This window comes from Calypte anna, chromosome 5A (genome assembly GCF_003957555.1).
Source record: "Calypte anna isolate BGI_N300 chromosome 5A, bCalAnn1_v1.p, whole genome shotgun sequence".
Taxonomy (NCBI): domain Eukaryota; kingdom Metazoa; phylum Chordata; class Aves; order Apodiformes; family Trochilidae; genus Calypte; species Calypte anna.
In genome coordinates, this window is record NC_044251.1 from 38,773,616 (window position 1) to 38,793,779 (window position 20,164).

General features: G+C 39.2%; 1 protein-coding gene across 2 annotated transcripts in view; it reads right to left on the bottom strand.

Annotated features, from left to right (window-relative positions):
* ARID4A (AT-rich interaction domain 4A) overlaps positions 1-20,164 on the bottom strand; it is a 51,741-nt gene that overhangs the window by 7,300 nt on the left and 24,277 nt on the right. For both annotated transcript variants that reach the window (XM_030451819.1, XM_030451818.1), the window contains exons 11-18: positions 18,906-19,072; positions 9,678-9,750; positions 7,598-7,692; positions 7,352-7,449; positions 4,777-5,005; positions 2,793-3,043; positions 1,312-1,509; positions 57-141 (exon numbers count right to left, since the gene is read on the bottom strand). In XM_030451819.1, coding sequence (XP_030307679.1) covers positions 57-141; positions 1,312-1,509; positions 2,793-3,043; positions 4,777-5,005; positions 7,352-7,449; positions 7,598-7,692; positions 9,678-9,750; positions 18,906-19,072 — 1,196 coding nt within the window. The remainder of the gene's footprint in view (positions 1-56; positions 142-1,311; positions 1,510-2,792; positions 3,044-4,776; positions 5,006-7,351; positions 7,450-7,597; positions 7,693-9,677; positions 9,751-18,905; positions 19,073-20,164) is intronic.

Below are 20,164 nucleotides of genomic sequence, written 5' to 3' on the forward strand. Positions count from 1 at the left end.
ATCTAGGCTGTGGACTTTAAAAAAAAAAAAAAAAGCAACAATGATACTCTTATTACTTTTGTTTTTTTCTTCTGTTTTCTCTTTGGTCCTCCTTTCTCCACAGGCCAGATAATCCGATCAGCTTTCACCCATTCATCATATCTAAAAGGAAACAACAGAGTAATGTTAACCACTGTATACAAAGGAGTTTTTGGCAACATGAGAATTAAAAGACTGAGTTACAGAAAGTATTTATTAAAGTAAGAAAGCAGAGCATATACTACAAGCAGATGCAGTATCTGGCATTAGAAAGATAAATTGCTTTTCTAGCCCATTAAAAAAACTGATGGAATGAGGGGATGGCACTGGAACTCCAGGGACTGAGTCAGCTATAAGGTCTGTCAATTATTTCACATCCTTTACAAAAGGCAGTTTTCACCCCACTTTGCAGTAAAACAGACTTTTTTTTTTTTAAAGGAAAAGTTTTTCAATTACAGCAACAAACACACACACTCCTAGTGCTCCTGAAAATCTGAGTTATTAAGGGACACACAGAAGTATTGGGGGGATACTCTCCTACACATAGACTTTATGCTGCAATATGAAGAAACTTTCCTAAGTTTACTTAGAAGTTTACAGATTTGGAACATGTTAAAATATGTACTAGAAGTGCTCTGTTTTTAAAAATTATCTATTTTGTGATATTTTTGTCTAAACAATCACATTGTTCTGAAGAACAACAGCAAAAAAAGACATTTCTACAGCAGTACTGAATTTACAGCATGGCTGCCAAGAGAAGCATTTGATGATTTTTTTACTTTTTCTTTTTTTGGGGGGCCAGGGGGACACATTCTTTGTTCCTTAGCCTTCCCCTCCCCTTTCTCCATGTAACAATCATTCTTTATAATCACTGTTAGCATTCAATAAAAGAATAAATTTGGCTGGCAAAATTTCAGCATATGATATGCTTAAAAGTAGATGTCTTCACCACTATCAATGACTCCCTGACATAAAGCCATCTGCTAGTGCTAACACTACCTGACACAATAAACTACAGGAATACTCCTTTGAGACAGGAGTGAGGATTACAAACTTGAAGCTGGATGGAAACTTGGAAGCCAACAAATAAATATATTCTAAGGTTTCAATGCAACAGTGTTGCTAACACTGAAAAGTGTAATAGAGTCAGATCCTGCTATTATCTTAATATTTCAATTTGGAGCCAAGTCCCTGATGACCTTTTCTTTTTTTTTTTTTTTCTTAAAATAAACATTTCTTTGCAAACAATTCTTTTAACCAACAAAGAAATAAAAACTAACTTGTTCTTCTCACCTTACGTTCCAACCGTAGTAATGAACTAAATACAAAACCTCTCCATCATCAATTTCTGTGCTTTTAATACTGGCTTCATAAATTTTCTGAGTCTTTCCACGTCCATATTTTACTTTCACTTTGGTTCCAGTCAGGCAGGGTTCTGTGTCCTCCTCATCCTCTTCACCTTCTGATTCTCCTTTGTTCTCAACTTCCTCCCTGCAGTAAAGTGGTTTTAAAATGCCCCCTCATTAGTGACAATCAAAGTTTTAACTTTTAACTAGCATAACCAAGTTACTACCAAAAAAAAGAAAAAAAAGCCTGAAGCCTGCAAGAAAAAATGTTCACATTTTCTGTGTTCTGCACTGCCTCCAAAGCTAGCTCAGAACACAGCTTTATAAATCAAGAATGGGACTTAGAAAGAATAGGGGTAAGTGCCAAAAAACATCCAGAGAAATTGTATTATTTATTAGTACAACTACTATTATTTATGAGGTACAACTACCTCAAAGCTTAACTTACCATCAGTCCCACTTAAAAAACCTCTTTGATACCTTAGTCATCTGATCTACCTCTACAACCTCCTGCACACCCACACTGAACCTTCCTTTGAGACATTTCTGCACAGTAAGACTATTTTTTCAGACTGCACAGTGATACTTTCTTTAAAATGCCTGTGGGTTTTTCTGCTCTTCAAAGCTCTTTAGAAGAAAATACGGAATACTCCCATCAGGCTCTTGTACCCACAGGGACAAGAAAAGCAAGGTAGGAAAGCCACTTTAAACAGAGAAGACACTGTCCTTGACCAAAGCCAAAATTAACCACAAGGTCTACTCTGCTAATAAATTAGTCACCTGCTCACAACTTGGTTGTAACTAGGATGATAAACCCAATTTAACTAGTAAAGCTTAGTCTCTGGATGCTATTTTCCTGTTGTTCCATGCCTCTCCATCTCCTTTTCAACCTACCTCTAAGTTTCATTCAAACAATCTTTTTACTTCTCCTTGGTTTTGTAAGCTCATCCCCTTCCTGCCTGCTTACAACACATCAAACAGCAATAAAACCAAGCAAGACAGGTTCACTGGCCAGCACTAAGCACCTAACAAGAGCATGGGAGAAGAGGGGCTTCCTTTTCCATTTCTATTTCAACTGCCCAACACAATCTGCCTCTGCTCACCATCCATACAGCACACTTAGTGCTTGGTCTACCTGGTGTCTCTTAATATCAGTGTGATGAAACACCAACAAGTGGCAAGATTTTCAAGGAAATTAAATTGAAAATTATTGTCTAGCATCTACCAGAAAAAGAGACTGCCATGAAGCACAACATTCTGCAAGCCTGAAATGAAATTTTTCCTCTCCTGTCTGGCTGAGTGAGTTAGGTCCCTCATTTCCAGATTTTGGTTGTTAAGATCTCCAGCTCTGCACATACTCCTGTTTGGGGCATGGCTCAATCACAACACAAACATACCCAAAAGAGAGTGACACAAATTAATGTTTACCTCTCCCTTTGCCTCTCTTCCTCTTCATCCGACTCTTTATCAGAATCCTCCTGTTTTTTAATTTTTTTCTCTTTTTGCTTTGGTGTACTTTTTCTCCCTAGTGGAGTTTCATTTTCTTTCTTCTCTGCATTCTCAGGTGTTTCCTCTGTATCTTTGTTTTCTTTGTTACTGTCTTTTAATTTGTCTTGTGTTTTATCCTCTTCACTCTCTTTTTTAGCAGGGGTTGCATCACGGGCAAGTCTTCTTCGTCCCTAGAACAGAAATAAAATCAGATTAATGACTCCTGTCAATCATTCCCTGTATAGCCAAATCCCAGCTAAAAGTAAAATTTATTATTACCATACAGAGGAAAGTTTGATGGGGATAACACCAAAATGCAAAATATTTCAAGATCTTAAGATAACAGCTTAAAGTCTTTATCAAGGAAAAAAGTGAAATGAAGCCATTCTACTTGATTTAGAAGAAAGAGAACAAGCTTCTGATTAAAATCTGGAGGGCTTAAGGATGTTCATTTGGACCTGTAGGATCTCTTGCCATGATAAAAAGGGATAAAATGCCTTGCTCAATTACAGCAATAGTATTAATTAAAGTGCTTGCATAAGATTACTGAGAGAAGGCATCTTTCATCTTCAGTCCCAACAGCAACATGTTGATTTCACAGAACAAAAAACACCAAGTACTGCAATTTTAAAAGGTACTTTGAACAGCTGGACAATTGCTGTCTGAACTATCTGCAACTGAAGATCCTGAACTGTTCCTGAAGATCCAGGGGTTTATCATTTTACTATCATAAGCCCCTTGATAAAATTTCTTTGTAATCAGAATATTTAAAATACATTATGAATATAAAATGAATTCTCTGGAGACCATCCAGAGACAGCAGTAATGAAGGCACTGTAATAATTAAAATTCACAGTAGGATACTGGTAAATGCTTTGGAAAATAATAATTCATTAATAGCTGGTGACTGGACTAATAAAGTTGTAAAATATATAATGAATTAATATTAACTAATTAAGATAGGCAACCAATGAGAACTTGTGTTCACACTGTGTTTTTATCTCTTGATTTAAAAGGCCATATACTTCTTGGAAAAGCTGTGCATGTTCATGTAGGCATCTATTCTGCAAAGAAGTACTTTAACAGAATTACATCTTAGTTAAGCAGAATCCTTACAACTTGAACAATTTTAAAAGTAGCAATTCCTTGTCCTTCAATAGCCATGCTTATTAAAGAACACAAAATGTCCTTTTAGCAGAACTACAGTGCTAGAATCAAGTCAAACACTTTAAATATCTTGCTGAATTCTCTACCATGTTCAGTATTCACTAACTGATGGGTCACTGGTCTTACCTATGCAACTACTGAATAAAACCCTCACATCTACAGCATGCAGTGACAAAAAAAAGGAGACTACTTAAGTGTTCCTCCCTCTACTTTCATCTCTACACTGTCAAATCACAGTGTTTCTTGTATTAAAAGAAGCAGCATTGTGATAAAAATCAACTCAAGAGAGATGCATCTTCCTTTGATTGTTCAAACTGTAGCAATCCCTTGGTATTTCTGCTTCTTGAAATACCAAGAATTCAAGAATTCTTGAATTCCTGAAAGCTCCAGATTCCATGTGCCTGTGGAAATTCTACCTCCCAACCAGGACTGTCTGATGAGTTTCACTGTTCTGATGATGGACAGCTCTCAGTTGCTTTAAAGTTATCCCTGAATCAAAACATACCTGACATCCAACACAGCAAATCCTACAGATGGTTTTGAATATTAAAAAAAAAATAAATAAATAATTATCCTAATCACAGGTAGAACATAAATAAGTTAACACCAATTCTTGTGTTTGCAGAACCCTGTCCTAGGATTGTACAAGAGCACCAATTCAATGTACAACTGCTCCACAAACTCATGATGTGAGCTGTTCCCTACACACAAAGGGGTTTTGTTAAGTGTTAAATAGAGATCACTTCAAACACTTTACCCTTGGGGATCTTAATTCTATTTCTTCTTTTTCACTTTCACTGCTGGAATAGTTTTCTTCTGCTTCTTTTTTAACTTCTGTTGGGGGCATTTTTTGTTCCTCTTTTACACTTTCCTCCATTGGTTCCACGGGTTTCTGTGTTTCTTCTACCACTTTGGGTTCATTGTGATGGATTGTCCTGAACAAAATGTTTGCAGAACGACAGTACTCCTCAAAACCATAAAGATACCTAGAGAGAAATGAAGTTTCATTTATATTTCATGTTTTGTTTTGGGTTTTTTCTGTTTGTTGAAGCACCTAAAGCCTATTGTCCTGCTCACAGCAAAACAAGGGAGAAGTAACTTCAGGGAAAAACCCAAACAAAGGAAACAAACCCAAATAAACAAAAAATAAAGAGACAGAGAAGATTTTGAAATTAAATATTATGCACATAAGTCAAATGGTGAGAAAGAGCACATATAGGTGCTTTCCAAAGACTTAAACCCTTACCTTTCCAATGCAGATTTTGTGACAGCAAAGCTGAAGAACATGTACAATGACAATTAAAATCAGCCTAGGAGTAAAATATGGGCATACAAACAAGTTCCTACACAGCAACTAATCACACCATGCATCAGTTTGTGTTCTGTTAACTGTCAGTGTGCACCCTCTAATCCAGTTATGGGTGAGAACCACATTCACTAGCTTATTCCCCAAAGAATAAACACATGAATCATAGAATTGGCTGGGTTGGAAGGGACCTCAGAGATCATCAAGTCCAACCCTTGATCCACTCCCACTGCAGTTCCCAGCCCATGGCACTCAGTGCCACATCCAGGCTCTTTGGAAATAGCTCCAGACACGGAGAATCCACTACTTCCCTGGGCAGCCCATTCCAATGCCTGATCACCCTCTCCAGAAAGAAATCATTTCTCATCTCCAACCTAAACCTCCCCTGGCACAACTTGAGACCTTTTGTGCCCTCTTGTCTTGCTGAGAGTTGCCTGGGAAAAGAGCCCAACCCCCCCCTGGCTCCAACCTCCTTTCAGGGAGTTGGAGAGAGTGATGAGGTCTCCCCTGAGCCTCCTCTTCTCCAGCCTCAACACCCCCAGCTCCCTCAGCCCTTCCTCATAGGATCTGTACTCAAGTCCCTTCACCAGCCCAGTTGCCTCCTTTGGACCTGCTCCAGCACCTCAATCTCCTTCCTGAGCTGAGGGGCCCAGAACTGGACACAGGACTCAAGCTGTGGCCTCCCCAGGGCTGAGCACAGGGGCAGAATCCCTTCCCTGGACCTGCTGGCCACGCTGTTCCTGATCCAGCCCAGGATGCCATTGGCCTTCTTGGCCACCTGGGCACACTGCTGGCTCCTGTTCAGCTTCCTGGCAATCCAGACTCCCAGGTCCCTTTCTGCCACTCTGTGCCCAGCCTGGAGCTCCCCATGGGGTTGTTGTGGCCAAAGTGCAGGACCCGGCACTTGGCCGTGTTGAACCTCATCCCGTTGGAATCAGCCCAACTCTCCAGTCTGTCCAGGTCCCTCTGCAGAGCCCTCCTGCCCTCCAGCTGATCCACACTCCCCCCCAGCTTGGTGGTATCTGCGAATTTGCTGATGAAAATTTGTTTAGTTACAACATAGTGTCATGCATCCATACAACAATTATTTCCACTGTAACAGCAACTTAACACCTATTTATTTACCAATTACCCTTTTTATGATAAACACTCTTCTCTGTAAAACACAGACCTTAAATATGTACCCTGTTCAACTCCCACTGCAGATAGTCTGAATATTTTTATCTTCATCACCATTAACATGAGTTTAGCCATCCCTATTTAATCAGCCAAATTTCAGGACATTCAGGACATGAGGTTCAAGTCAAGAGAACCTCATTCTTCCCTTTTACTCAGAAACTCCAGTTGTTTCTTGTCAAACTTCCAGGAGGATAAACAATAAAAATAATCTTCATTTAGAAAATTAGTTTGAAAAGTGTCAATCCTAAATGGGTTCCATTTCAAAAGTTAAAACCAGGGGTCAGAATGAAAGGATTTATGCATTGTTTTTCATTGCAAGTAATTATTAGATGACTTAATACTGTCACATTACAGCAGTGTACAGTTATGCCCTAACACCATTATTCTGAAGATTCCACAATGATACTTAAATAATCTGAAACATATCTATCAATGTTTTTCAGGAGTTAAAGAAACTGGTGTAAAATTCTCCTCACTCCATGCAGCATCTACAGACTGAAGACAGAGTCTGTTCTTGTTAATCACCATAAATTGCAAAGCTGAATTTGCCAAAGCTTTTTTCACAAATTTCATTGTTGCCCTCAGAAACAGCATCATCACATGCTGAAAGCAAATGCTTCTTGATAAGAAAGTGAGCAGAATTCTAATTATCAGAGCAGCAGGAACTTGTGCAGCCCTAAGCATTCCCTCCCCTTTCCTCCACCATTTCAGTCATCAGCACAGGAAAATGCTCAGAACTGTTTAACTGAAGGATGTTGACTAAACTGTCAGAAATTGCTGAGTAATGTGCATACAAGTTAAAAAAAAGGAAAAAATGTTTTCACCCTGATACAGTGTGAGAACTTACTTTCTATAAGCAGTTTTTACATTGTAGGAAGCAGCTGAGTTCAGAATAGGAATGCCAAGGTCCATATAAATTTGCTTCCATACAGCACCACTCTCAATCTTTGGGGAGAGAGAAAAGAAAACAAAACAGAAAAGGAGTTTTCAGATTTTGTCAACCAAGAACATTAACGACTGGTTATTTAACACAGACACAAACCACAGCCTTTAAGAACAAATAGATTTAGTTCAGGAACCATCCAACACTTACATTGTCACACCCACCCTGCTGATATACCAGTCTAAAAAGTTTGAAGAGATTGAGGTCCTTGTAGCCCAGAACAGGTGGTTTATTGATAGGAGTACCTAAATGAAACAAAACCAGAAATAAGTTATCACAAACAGCAGCAAAGTGCTTCTTCCATTCCTTTAGCCTGTATTTGATTGGTAATACCTTCCTACAGTTTAAAATCTGTATTTAATAGTTCTAAGCTATGTCACAAGGTGGTAGTTTCCAACCACCAATTAGGGATTTACCCTCTTTTGAGTGCATCACACACTTCTGGGTGGTTTAGTAGCACACTGGCACCAGCTGCTTGATAACTGTGATGTCTCAACCTCAGTTTCAATAACCCCCATCATATTGGCTGCATCCCACTGGTCCTTTCTTGAGTAGGGGAACAGCCATTGCAGCAGCCTCTACAGAATGTCTGATGAATGCTGGAATGGAGCAACGTGCAAAGAGATTAACTCAAAACACTGTGGTCTGAAAGGGATAGGGGGAAAAGGCAGAAATGCTGGATTAGGAAAAGATACACAGATGAACTGTCAGAATGTGAAAAAGCACCAACACCTGAAAAGAAATGAGTATTTGGGACAGGTCTGGGAAAAAAATGGAAGAACTCAAATCAGCTGAGTGGCAATGACATGAAGAACAGTAATGAACTGCAAAAGGAGCAACCCAAACTGATTTGGGTCAAGTGGCTGTGTACACAGACAGCATTCCTGTCAGCAAGGAAGAATATGAAGTTCCTCCCTGTAGCTTCTCTTTTTCCTTTATCTTCATGCAGTTATATTTGGAATCATTAAAATAATTCTATAGGACTTGAGGAATCCTATCATGTTTAAAGAATCAAAACAGAACAGAGAACAGAATGGAGAACAAATGAGGTGGGAACAGAAATCTTGCTGTAAAGACAATAAAAAAAAAAATAGTAGATAGGGAGGGGGAAAGACTCAGTCCTGAAAAAGTGCAGGGACACTGATCAATCAGCACAGTAGCCTGAAGGAATATTTTCTGGAATGAGTCTTCAAATTAAGTGCACAAATGGTTTCTTGTTTTTCCTTTACAAGTCCCTGACATGATTCCTCCTTGATTTGTAGTCTAAGAGTGCTTTAAAAAGGCAGTGAAGGAGGAAAACTGAAAAGATGGGAAGAATCAGGTTATCAGAAAAATAAGAAAACTGTGTACAAATCCAGCAGAATAGGGATTTTTTTTTATTTCCCCATGACACAGCCTTATTCCCCCAAGACAGGTTATTTTTGAGAGACACTGGTTATGCAAACTGTATTGGATCACCTCCAGTATTTGTTATAATACATGATGGATTTCTGAACCTGTGATATGAACTGGCAACACTGACTCTGATCCTTTCCTTTACAGTTCTGTGGTCTAGAATACACCTCATTAATAGGGATAGAATGACTTTTTTACAAAGGTCACTTGATTTTCCCCCTCAATTTCAAAACCAAATACAAACAAACAGAACAACAACAGGAAAAAAAAATAAAAGAGGAAAATATTTGGACATTAAAAATACTTAGCCAAAAACAAACAAACAAAAAACCAAAACCAACCCAAAACCCCAAAGGATCTGTACATGATTAAGGCAGCTCTGCAAGAAGACTTGAAGATGGCACATCTCTGATTCTCTGCTGGCTGAATTTCACCATTCATGAACAGCCTCCTCAGGCTCCAGCCTGAGATTAACAGCAGCAAAAATCCCAGCCATGGCTGTCACAACAAAAAAAATCAACCAAGAGTTTATTTAACAGGGATTGTTAACATAAAAAAGGTTTTGTGAAAGCAAAAGAAAACCTCAAACAAATCAGGGAGGATTTGTTTTCTTTGTACAGTGTGCTTCAAAGTACTGGAAGCAGACCTGCCACATGTGAAAATGAGTAGAAGTGGTTTTCCTTGCACCAGTCCAGCTGTTCCCTTTTCCACTGATGTAAGGATATGCTCATAATAACATCCGTTACACTTAAGAGCAAGATTTTAAAAGCCATTTAAAAAGCAGGCTAAGTATTAAAAACATATAATTTAAATAAGTAAAAGAATTCAGTGTTACCTCTGTCTTCCATAAACTTGTAAAGTTGTTGGAGGAAGTTGTCCCTCTCTTCAGGATCAAGCTCTTCCTCAGGCTGTGAAAACAAACGCAGTAATAATGAAAACACAAAAAGAGGCAAAGTAACAATTTTATTAACAGCAGAAACCAAACCCAAACCACTTCCCATTTGGCCCTGCACAGATAAAATGGTGAAATATGCAGAAAACAGTTTACTCAGGAGACTGAAGTGCACAGGAGAAAAAGAGAATGCAGGTCAGGGAAAGCCTTGATCCATGACAGCAAGAACGTGTGACCCTCAAAATGAAAACACAAATATTCTTAACATGCTATTTTAATACATAAAAGGTCTGGTATTTATTTTAATAAAAAGAGTCTGGTATTTGTAAGACTGAAGCAATTCACAGGAACTCTCATTTTTTTTTTGTTAGGTTTTTTCTGGGGGTGGGTTTTCTATTTAACTCACTCCTTACCCCAACTCTAGCTAAGGTTTCAGAACAATTCTTTCTCCAACAGTTCCTGATTTTCATGATCCAGTCAGTGTTCATCTTCTCATTAAGTTCCATTGCTCCATTCCAGTTCATATTTGGCAAGACTTTTATAGTCACTTCCACAATTCCCTGCACACATATTCCCATAATTCATTATTATAAATTCCTTTGTTTTATCCTTACGATTTAAATCCTTAAAGAGACAAACTTTATGGTAAGCAGTCCTCAGTGTGAAATAAAGATTTTATTTTATTCAGGTGGAAACCATGAAAATAAAGGACACTGACTGGGGGGGAGGGAAGCATTTTCTACATATCTACATATACTTGGATACACCCTTTTGTACATACTGCCTTGAGCATCTTTGTCACAGTTCTCTCCACCTTAATCATTCTGTTTTGTTGTCTTTGGTCCTGGTGAGAACAGTCTCATAAAATGTCCCCCATCTAACACATTTGCATGCTATTTATTCCTGTGTCTGTACATCCATTTGCTCTTCATGTTCTAATAGCTGTTTTTGAGATGGGCTTGAATTTTGATGGTATATATAAATAGGATTTGCATTGTATCCTTTTCTGTTCTCCTCCAAGGAAATTGCTTTTAATTATTATTTAAGGTTCAAATCTAGTTACTGCTAAAATGAACTTTTGCTATGAGCTTTAGGACTGATAACTGAGCTGCAAATAAACATGAACTGAAATAATTAATTCAATTACTACCTTTTATTTTATGGTTCATCTGTGTAGCCTGATTACATATACATATACATGGAATTCTGAGATGTTAGCAGAGACCAGGGGAAACAAAATTGAAGAAAAAAAAAAGAAAAATCTCTTCCCTGCAATGCTTCAGGCATGCCACTTTCTTCCTGCTAGCCTGGAAATCACAGGGACTGCTGGTTAAGGCAGTTTGCACAAGGAAGACCACAGCTGTCTTGAAGGGAAGATGCACAGGACGTGTCAAAAATTCTTATCATTACATCATTAAAAATAACATAAAAGTCACAAGCAGTTCCAGAAGGAAACCAGAATAGCAATTTCAATTCCAGTCACCTCTGCATTCTGTAAACTTTAAGCTTCAAGGCAAGAAGACAGGCAGGGAAATGTAAATGTGGATGCTACTGCCTTGTTAACCAGAAAGCAATCTGCCCAGCATCAGAATGAATTCCAGCCCTGCCTGCTTCAGTGAATTCTGAGCTTCAAAGCCCAACAGGGATCACCTACAATCAGGCAGAGACAATATGTGTTTCTTATTTTCCTAATTTTTTTTTTCTAGGGAAATATTTGAGGAAATGAAATGAGTAATCACAACATTTTATAGCAACAGTTACCATTCACGACTGCTGCATGTTACAGGGATTATAAAAAGAGAAACAGTTATCTAAATAATAATTATGCTCTTCCAGGCTAACAAATGAATTATTGCTATAGAAACCACAGCTTTTTTTTCTCTCCATCTACACTGCAAACCAACTCCAAGCTCGAGAAATTTCCACCATCTACTGTAATGTTTACTGATTAAAGGTGATATGACAAACTACACAAACTAAATATACCCAAAATAGCAGCAAACACTCAGAAATATTTCTGAATAGTTCCATTCAGCCCATTTCTTTTATGTGGGCATAATGCCAAACCAGAACTGCAGGTCAGAAGAGCAGAAATGTAGGTTAGAAATAGCACTCTTGTGGGCAGAATGTTAACCATTTCACTGATACCTCCTATTTTCAGCTGAAGAAAAGCAAAAAGGGAAGATGAAAAGCTTTAACATACCTACAGGACTGGGACAGAAAACCTGACTGCAATATTCATCCACCTGGGTGAGACATCCTGAATCCTGTCCCTACTTCTTTCTGTTGATGGTGTATGAGCTAGCTTGGCAAAGGGTCAGAACCACTCCTGGTCCCAGTGCCAGAGCAGACACCAAATCCTTTGGAGATGACTTTAAGACCTTAATAACTCTCACCAAGGAATAAATCATGTATCAGCTATTCCAAACTGGTTTTCTGCTACTACACAAAATGAGTATTACCAGTTCTTCATAGATTTTATTATTTCAACATTAAGGTACACTATTACAAGAGGTCAATTTTCATCACACTTACATATTTGTAACTGGACACACTGACTTCCCAGGAGAACCAACTGTTTGTTCTGCATTACACTTCAGTTTTATTTTAAATATAGCAACCACCATAGAATCACAGAATCCTAGAATTGTCTGGGTTGGAAGGGACCTCAGAGATCATCAAGTCCAACCCTTGATCCACTCCCACTGCAGTTCCCAGCCCATGGCACTCAGTGCCACATCCAGGCTCTTTGGAAATATCTCCAGACACGGAGAATCCACTACTTCCCTGGGCAGCCCATTCCAATGTCTGATCACCCTCTCCAGAAAGAAATTCTTTCTCATCTCCAACCTAAACCTCCCCTGGCACAACTTGAGACCCTGCCCTCTTGTCCTGCTGAGAGTTGCCTGGGAAAAGAGCCCAACCCCCCCCCTGGCTCCAACCTCCTTTCAGGGAGTTGGAGAGTGATGAGGTCTCCCCTGAGCCTCCTCTTCTCCAGCCTCAACACCCCCAGCTCCCTCAGCCTCTCTTCATAGAGCTTCTTCAACCAAGCTTCTGTATCACCAACCTTAAAAGCTGCACCCAAAGTGAAGAAAACACCTGAGAAATGTTGATGCTACAATCTGCCATGAGCATCACTGCAGAGCTACAGCTCCCATAACCTCTTTTCAACAGGCAACAGGGCAACACTGCTTCCTTCCAGTACTCACCCAAGCAGACACTTAACTCTCTCAACTTTCATTTCTTTTTCTCTAAGGATGTTGCAAAAAGGGAGACTGTAGCCAAAGACCAAATGAGAGGCAAAGCAATGTGAAGTGGCAGGAGTTAAAAATTTCGACCTTTCTGGTTTTCAACCAATAGCCATAACTAAATGCAACATGAGAAAATGTTTTTGATCTCTGAGGGAGAGGCTGAGTTTCACTGGAAAGAATCTCCAAGATGCTCCTTTTTGCTTATAATTAAAAAGTTGAAATCATATGGATCTGAGATTTTTTTTTCTCCTCCATTCTGACTGGCAGGTCACATCTAGAATACAGCAAACAGGAAAGCAAAGAAATCAGTGAGTACAGGATCCCCTGTAAGGGCCACACTCCTTTTTTGACTCAATTTGTTACTGCTTTCCAAATACTCACAGTGTTCAACTATCTTGTAAATTTGAGAAGAACAACCAGCAAACAGCCATGACATAAAATCCAGAGAAACATGCAGGAAACTTGTAACTGCCTTTGCTTCATTTGGGTTGAAGCCACTTCATTCACCATGAATTTTGCCTCAGTCTTTAACAGCCTTTTTAAACAAGAATATAAATGTGATGACCTGACTCACTGTTTATTTCACAGAAAGGTCTTAAAGCTTCTGTGGATGATAACCTGTGGAGCTGAGTGGGAGCAAAAAGGATGAAATAGCCAACTTCATAAAACCAAGAATGAATCTCTACTTACAAGCACACTCCCCATGTGCTCAGTTAATATGGGGCCCAGGTACCAGTGACAGATCTTTCTCCTATATTATTAACAGATGGGCAATCCCATAAATGCAAGCTAAGAGGAAGAACACTGTGTACAGGATTTGGAGTTCAGAAGAGTATATGATTAAGACAAGCTGCCAGAAATCTAGTTAATGTAATTTTCTTGCTTCAGAGTACTTAAATATGTTTTCAGCACTTGCACATTCGCTTTCTGATGCCAAGTTTGAAATACCAATTAAGGAAATGCAAAGAATTAAGCTGACTGCAACAAGTTAACAGCTTTACACCATGTGGAGATGAGAGTGGTATTAAAATGTTAATTTCTACCAAACAGAACCAGGAATTCAGCCACCCTCAACAATGACTCAACTCTAGAGCTCTGCCTGAGTTCGCCACTTCCTTGCTCCTCACTGAGGAATATACTGAGAATTCCTGTTAACATCAAACTGGGAGCAAGAAAGTCTTTGTTAAAGAACATTTGTGTATAGCAAGATGCAGGCCATGCTTCAGATTAGACAGAATTCCTACAAATTCAGGTATGCATGAGGAGAAGGATTAGCTAATCAATGTTCAGCTATTTTTAAAAGCCTATTCCATGTGTTACACATCACAGCTGCTCAGGTGTTCTACTCAATACATATAAATAAACCACTTGTTTCTGGACAGCATGCCTCATTAACTTTGAAATAATTGTATTTCCTTTTTAAGAGTCAGCTTTTCAATGTTATCTTAAAACACACACAGGTTCCAACAGAACTGGATGGTTCAACTATCATTTTATGTGACCTCCCACAGCCAGAGAAAGACACTACATGGGAAACAAGAACTCCTTGAAGCAAAATGTCAGTCTTAATACTACTGATAATTTGTAGATCACCTCTAGCCTTTTGAAGCACAGCATGGGTTTCATATACACATCCTTCCTTTATGGACTTGGTAGTAATAAAATATATGGTAACTTCTCAGAGCCAAAACCCTGACTTATTTGCAGACCAGGCACATTGGAAAATGCTTTTGGGTTTTTACCTGCTCAGCAATGTAAAGCAATTCTGACTGATGTTTCTTGATGCTGTTGTGATGCAAGAAGCCTAAAACCTGAAATAAATCCACACTGTAAGGTGTACTACTGATACATCCTACTGCCAGATGAAGACTTAAGAGAAAATCCCTCTAAGCATATATAGCTGGAGGTGCTGGCACTACTTCAATGAGAGCCATGGAGACCAGCAAGCTAGAATGTTCTTCTGAACAAGTTTTTCATGTTCAATTAGGGGGGGACAAGTAGAAGAACAAGGAACTGCTATCAAAGCACTATAGGAAAGTTGGGAAGAGTCTCTTAAATGTGGTGTTATGACCACAGGTAAGATAGAAATCCCAATTTTGCCATTATAAAAATACACAATGTTGCAACTTGTAAAATTCAAACTCTTAATAACACATCTGTTACTTTTGCTCTGATCTTGGGCACGCACCTAGCAAGAACAGGTATCCTGAAAATATATTTCAAATAATCCCATGTTGAAATTATTAAGCTTTTGGACTCAGTATGGGCCTAAAGGGAAGCTGAGAGGCAAAAGCAAACGTTGCCTAGATGTTCCCTTGTAAAAAGGGGAGTGTTTGACTATTTAATCCTGAGAGGCAAGTAGGTATGGCTTCTTCCCTGAAAGAGAAACTTAAATAAAAGAAAACACAGCAGCATACATTATCTGATTTTTAGAAAAAACAGGTAAAATCCTATAAGTTTCCATTTTTATGTGGCATTACTGGACTTTAGATTTTTCTCCTTCCAGCTAGCTGCAGTGCATTCTTTGGCTGCCAAACGTACCCTCAAACCACAGTTAATTCTCTTATTCTGACATGCTGAAAACTGCGTAAGAACCAAAAGCAATTTCCAGATTTTTAGCTGGATTCAAACCAACTGCAGGATTCTTTCAATTTTCATTTGTTTAAAGTATTTTTTCCTACAGTATCTCCTTCACTTTCTGAGACACAAGCAGCATGCATTCTGCCACCCAAGCCTCACCTTGTGAATGAAAAATAATCTTGAGTTGTACCACATATTGCATTTATTGCCATAAATCCAGCAATCTGACCACGCTGAGCAACTCAAAGTAACACAATCCCTGTTAATGTCAGTGACAAGCAGTTTCCACATTTTCCTCCTTTCCTCTGGACCACACAAACCAGTTACCAATGAGGAGAAGGATTAGCATCTCACCACCACCATACTGGTTCCCACTCCTTAGCTTACAAAAGCCACCAAACAACAGCCATGAAAAGCTGGGAACCTTCCACCAATTCCAGCACTCTTGAGGATGTCATGAAAGGCAGCAGGATTAGAAAGCCTGTCTCTGTCAAAACAAAATTACAGATTTTTAACCCAGCTAGAGGAAAAATGGTTAGGATCTATTCTCACCAGCTACAGTAGGTCTCTCTGCTCCATTACCATTATAAAAGACCCTACTTCAGAAAAACAGGATCCTTTCAATTCCCAGAATTAGACTCTTCCGACTGACTTTATGCTCTCATTATATATTAAGTAGGTCTGGGTCCATTTGATTGATTTAATGAGGGCCTATCATGGCTGGTCAGCAGCTGGCCAGGCCTTGACAGCAAATTTTCTGTGCTTTTCAGAAGATGGGGTGGGTGGGGATTAAAAAAAAAAAAAGGATAATTTTTAACATCTCCCTCCCATCTCCTGTAATCTACCAATTTGCAGTTCTAAAACAAAAGGTCCACTGAGAATATTCTGGCAGAGGATGGACAGAAGCTATTTTGACCTTCATTAATAAAGGAGAAACTCCACAAAATGTAACTGCAAAATGTAATTCAACATTTGTAGTCAAATAAATGCCAGGCACTAAGATTCACTTGTATAAGATTCACCAGTATTACTGCCTTTCTAAGGAGAAAGAAAAAAGAAATTAAGATAAATTTCCTAAATGCTCTGTAATTGTAATATCTGGTACAGCCCACAATTAGAATATGTATCATAACAGTTAAATCAGGAATTTGATTTAATGAGCCAGAATGACAGTTCTGCTCTGACATAATCTAAAAAGAGTTATTTCTATCCCTGCTACACAGCTTCAGCATGGAAATGCTCACCTTGATTTTACATGCCTCTTGTCACCTGGAAATAATGGATTCTATAGCTTTTCCTACTAGCACATCTACCTGTCTGGAATCCTTTGCTTCACTACTCTCCATTTAGATCATTCTTTTAAAATAACCTATGTTTCTTTTACAGGAATACTCTTTTTTTTTTTCCTTTTTTAAACCCACCAAGCTCCCCCCCTCCCCCTTCTTTGTTTCAAGCACACAGCACTTTTATGCAATAGAAATGAAAAATGATATTAAAAATGGATACTAGAAAACTAGTATAGCAATCCTTGATCTTTAATGACTGGTAGTCTGCAATTTTAACCAAGGTTAATATGAACAGAACAGACCAATACTGACTGCAACAGTTCACACCCTGAAAAATGTGGCCTATTCACTGCAAACAGAGGAAAAAACCCAGAGGATTTTATTTCCTGCACACATTCATCCTTACATTTAGCTAATCAAACCACTCTTCTCATACACACACCTACTCCATTTTCCATTTATCAAGGCATAAAATCAGCACCTAAAAAAAAAATAAATTAGGTTCTTATTGTCTTTCTCTTTTACCTGGAAAGATCTACCCTGGCTGCATGCTCCACCAGACAGTTCCCAGCTCAGAAATCTAAACCCACATTCTTAACAACCATGCTAACAGTACAGATCAAAACACAGAATCCTTACCTAGGAGCTGCATTCTTTCAAATGTAAAATGGTTTTACTTCCTTTCTATCCTAATCTGCCCGCTCCCTGGACATATTTCAGCCTGACTTCCAAGTATTTGCTCGCTTTCTCTCTCCCTGCACGGCATCCGCAGTCAGACGGCATTACTTACATTCTCTTCCATACAAAAAAAAAACCCCAAAACCCAAAAAAAAAAACCACCCAATGAAATAAAGATATAGATTTAAAAAAAAAAAAGAAAAGTAAAAATATTTGAAAATTCAGACATTACATGAAAGGCAAAGGAAAGAGACAGCCCATTTCCCAGCCTCTGGCAGCCTCCCCCCCCCCAGGGCCGGCGGCCAAGCCTGAGATCCAACCCCCCCACCCCCCCTTCCTCCTCCTTCTCCTCCTCCTCCTCCTCCCTTCCCGCCTTTCCCGCGCAGGCGCGCTGCCGCCCCGCAGCCCGTTGCCATGGCAACGCCGTAGGCCGCCTCCAAAGCCTGAACCGCCATTTCTGAGCCGGGGTCGCTGACAAAAAAACCACCAAAAAAAAACCCCCTCGGGGGGCCCTTTCCTTAGGGAAATAAACCTTGTTACTCTCTAGAAAAAGGGCACTGCGCAAATGGAAAGGCGAGAGAAACATACAAAGAAAAAAATCCAAACCGAACCCAACCTCACAACCGGCACCTCCCCCCCCACCCGTTTCCAACACTGAGGGTAAAAACCGGCAGCAGGAATAAAAAATGGTGTAAATACGGTTTCAGTGACACGAAGGAACAGCCTAACTCTGTGGGGAAAAGGAGCTGCTCAAAGTGTGCAGAAAACCGTATTTCTGTCAATATTAGCCCAAGCCCACCCTCGGCGCAGCCTTCCCCACCTCTAACACTGGTTCAGGAAAAAAACAACACACAGACAACTCCTGCACTGCTCTGAAATCCTGTCTTTGGCACCACATAGCTCCCACTGGCACTGCTCATCATCTCATGCTTTCATCCAGCTTACTGCTTTTGGTTTAATAGTTTAGTTGTGTTTTTTTTTAAATCAAGCTACTGTAAAAACAATTACTTTTTCTGTAAGGTACAGATGAAGTGCAAAAGAAGCATACCAAGCTACTTTTACTTAAGGTTGGATTACTATGAAGCTGAGCATGGAATTTTTGGGTTGTGTCTCTCCTTCTGACCCAGATTCTATCACTCCTCTGCCTTGAATTCTTAACTTCTGAGATCTGTCTGCAATTTTGTGCACCAGACAACAAGAGACAATCTGCCACTGCTCATAAATCCAGATAAAGTTGGCTGCAGCAAAAGGAAGATGACCAAGGCTAAAAAGAAGTCAGGAATAAGCTACATCTGAGAGTAAGATGTTGGAAAGCACAGGATCTTCAGGCATTCAAGTTATTCCACTGAAAATTGACTGAAATTGCCCAGACTTACCACTACCTCTTCTGTTTTCTCTTCTCTCTTTTCTTCCTCTTCATCCGTTTCTGCAGCAGCTCCATCTTCCTCATCACTGCTGGAGGACTCCAGAATTTCACTGATGTCCATTTTCCAGTTCCGAGGAACACACTTGGTGCTGATAAACGTGCTGGCCTCCTGTAACCCTACAGGAAAAAGGGCCCTGGTTTTACCTCATCCTCAGGATTCAGAATCACAAAGCATTTTTTTATTTCCTTTTCACTTTCTTGTAAATTACAAAGCCAACATAAACAGCAATAGAAGTAATAAAACAGAAAGTTCAGCTTTAAACATAGTCTACACACTAAAAATTTAAAAATCAAGACATGGCAACTCAAGGAGTTAGGAGTTGAGAATATCCACCCCACACACAGCAATCCAGTTGTTTCCTAGGCAAAGATTCCCACAAAAACTACAGGGATTTACATCTGTGTATGTGAATACCAAGGACAAACACCTGTAATTATCCACACATATTCTGTGCAACTCTGAACTGTTCTGATTCTGTATGAAAGAGACAAACACTAATGAATCAAGTCAAAAGAAAACAAACCCAGCACAGTTAAATCAAGTACTTAGCTCTTTTCAAAACATCTTCCTGTCTTGTTTTGTTGCAAAAGTTGCAAGTTTTGTTGCAAAAAACAAAACAAAACAAAACCCAAAAACTAAACAAAAAAACACAAAAAAAAATTTAAGAGATGTTACATCAAAGGTTGTATTAGGAAAATCACACTAGTGAATAAGAGATGGAGACAAGTCACACTTGTACAATGGGAATACCTCAAATCCTTTTCCTTGAAGAGGTGCTCCAAGAGGGAAAACAATAAAGCAGAACTAACCCAGATAACCCCCAAACATATCCTCACACACAATAAAAGACTTCACTAAGGAGGAATCAGAGGAATACCCAAAAGAGGGATGTATTTCAATGAACCATGCACAGTGTTGCTGCAGAAGAAAAGGCACTGGTTCTTAGCAGAAGAGAATTTCTGGAGAGTAATCTGCAGAAATCTACCTGAACTCTTTTTGAAACCATTAATACCTCTGGCTCCACAGTATTCCCTCACATCAATAAATGCCAGCACCCAATTATGTTTTGAAGGGAAAAAAATCCCTTTCCTCAGTTCATCTTTACCTGGCACCTGGTCATTTTTTTTGCTGTTCTTAAGTTCTTGTACCGTGAAATAGGTAAGAAGAAAGTACATGAGAAATCATTAAGAGCTACACAAATCCATCAA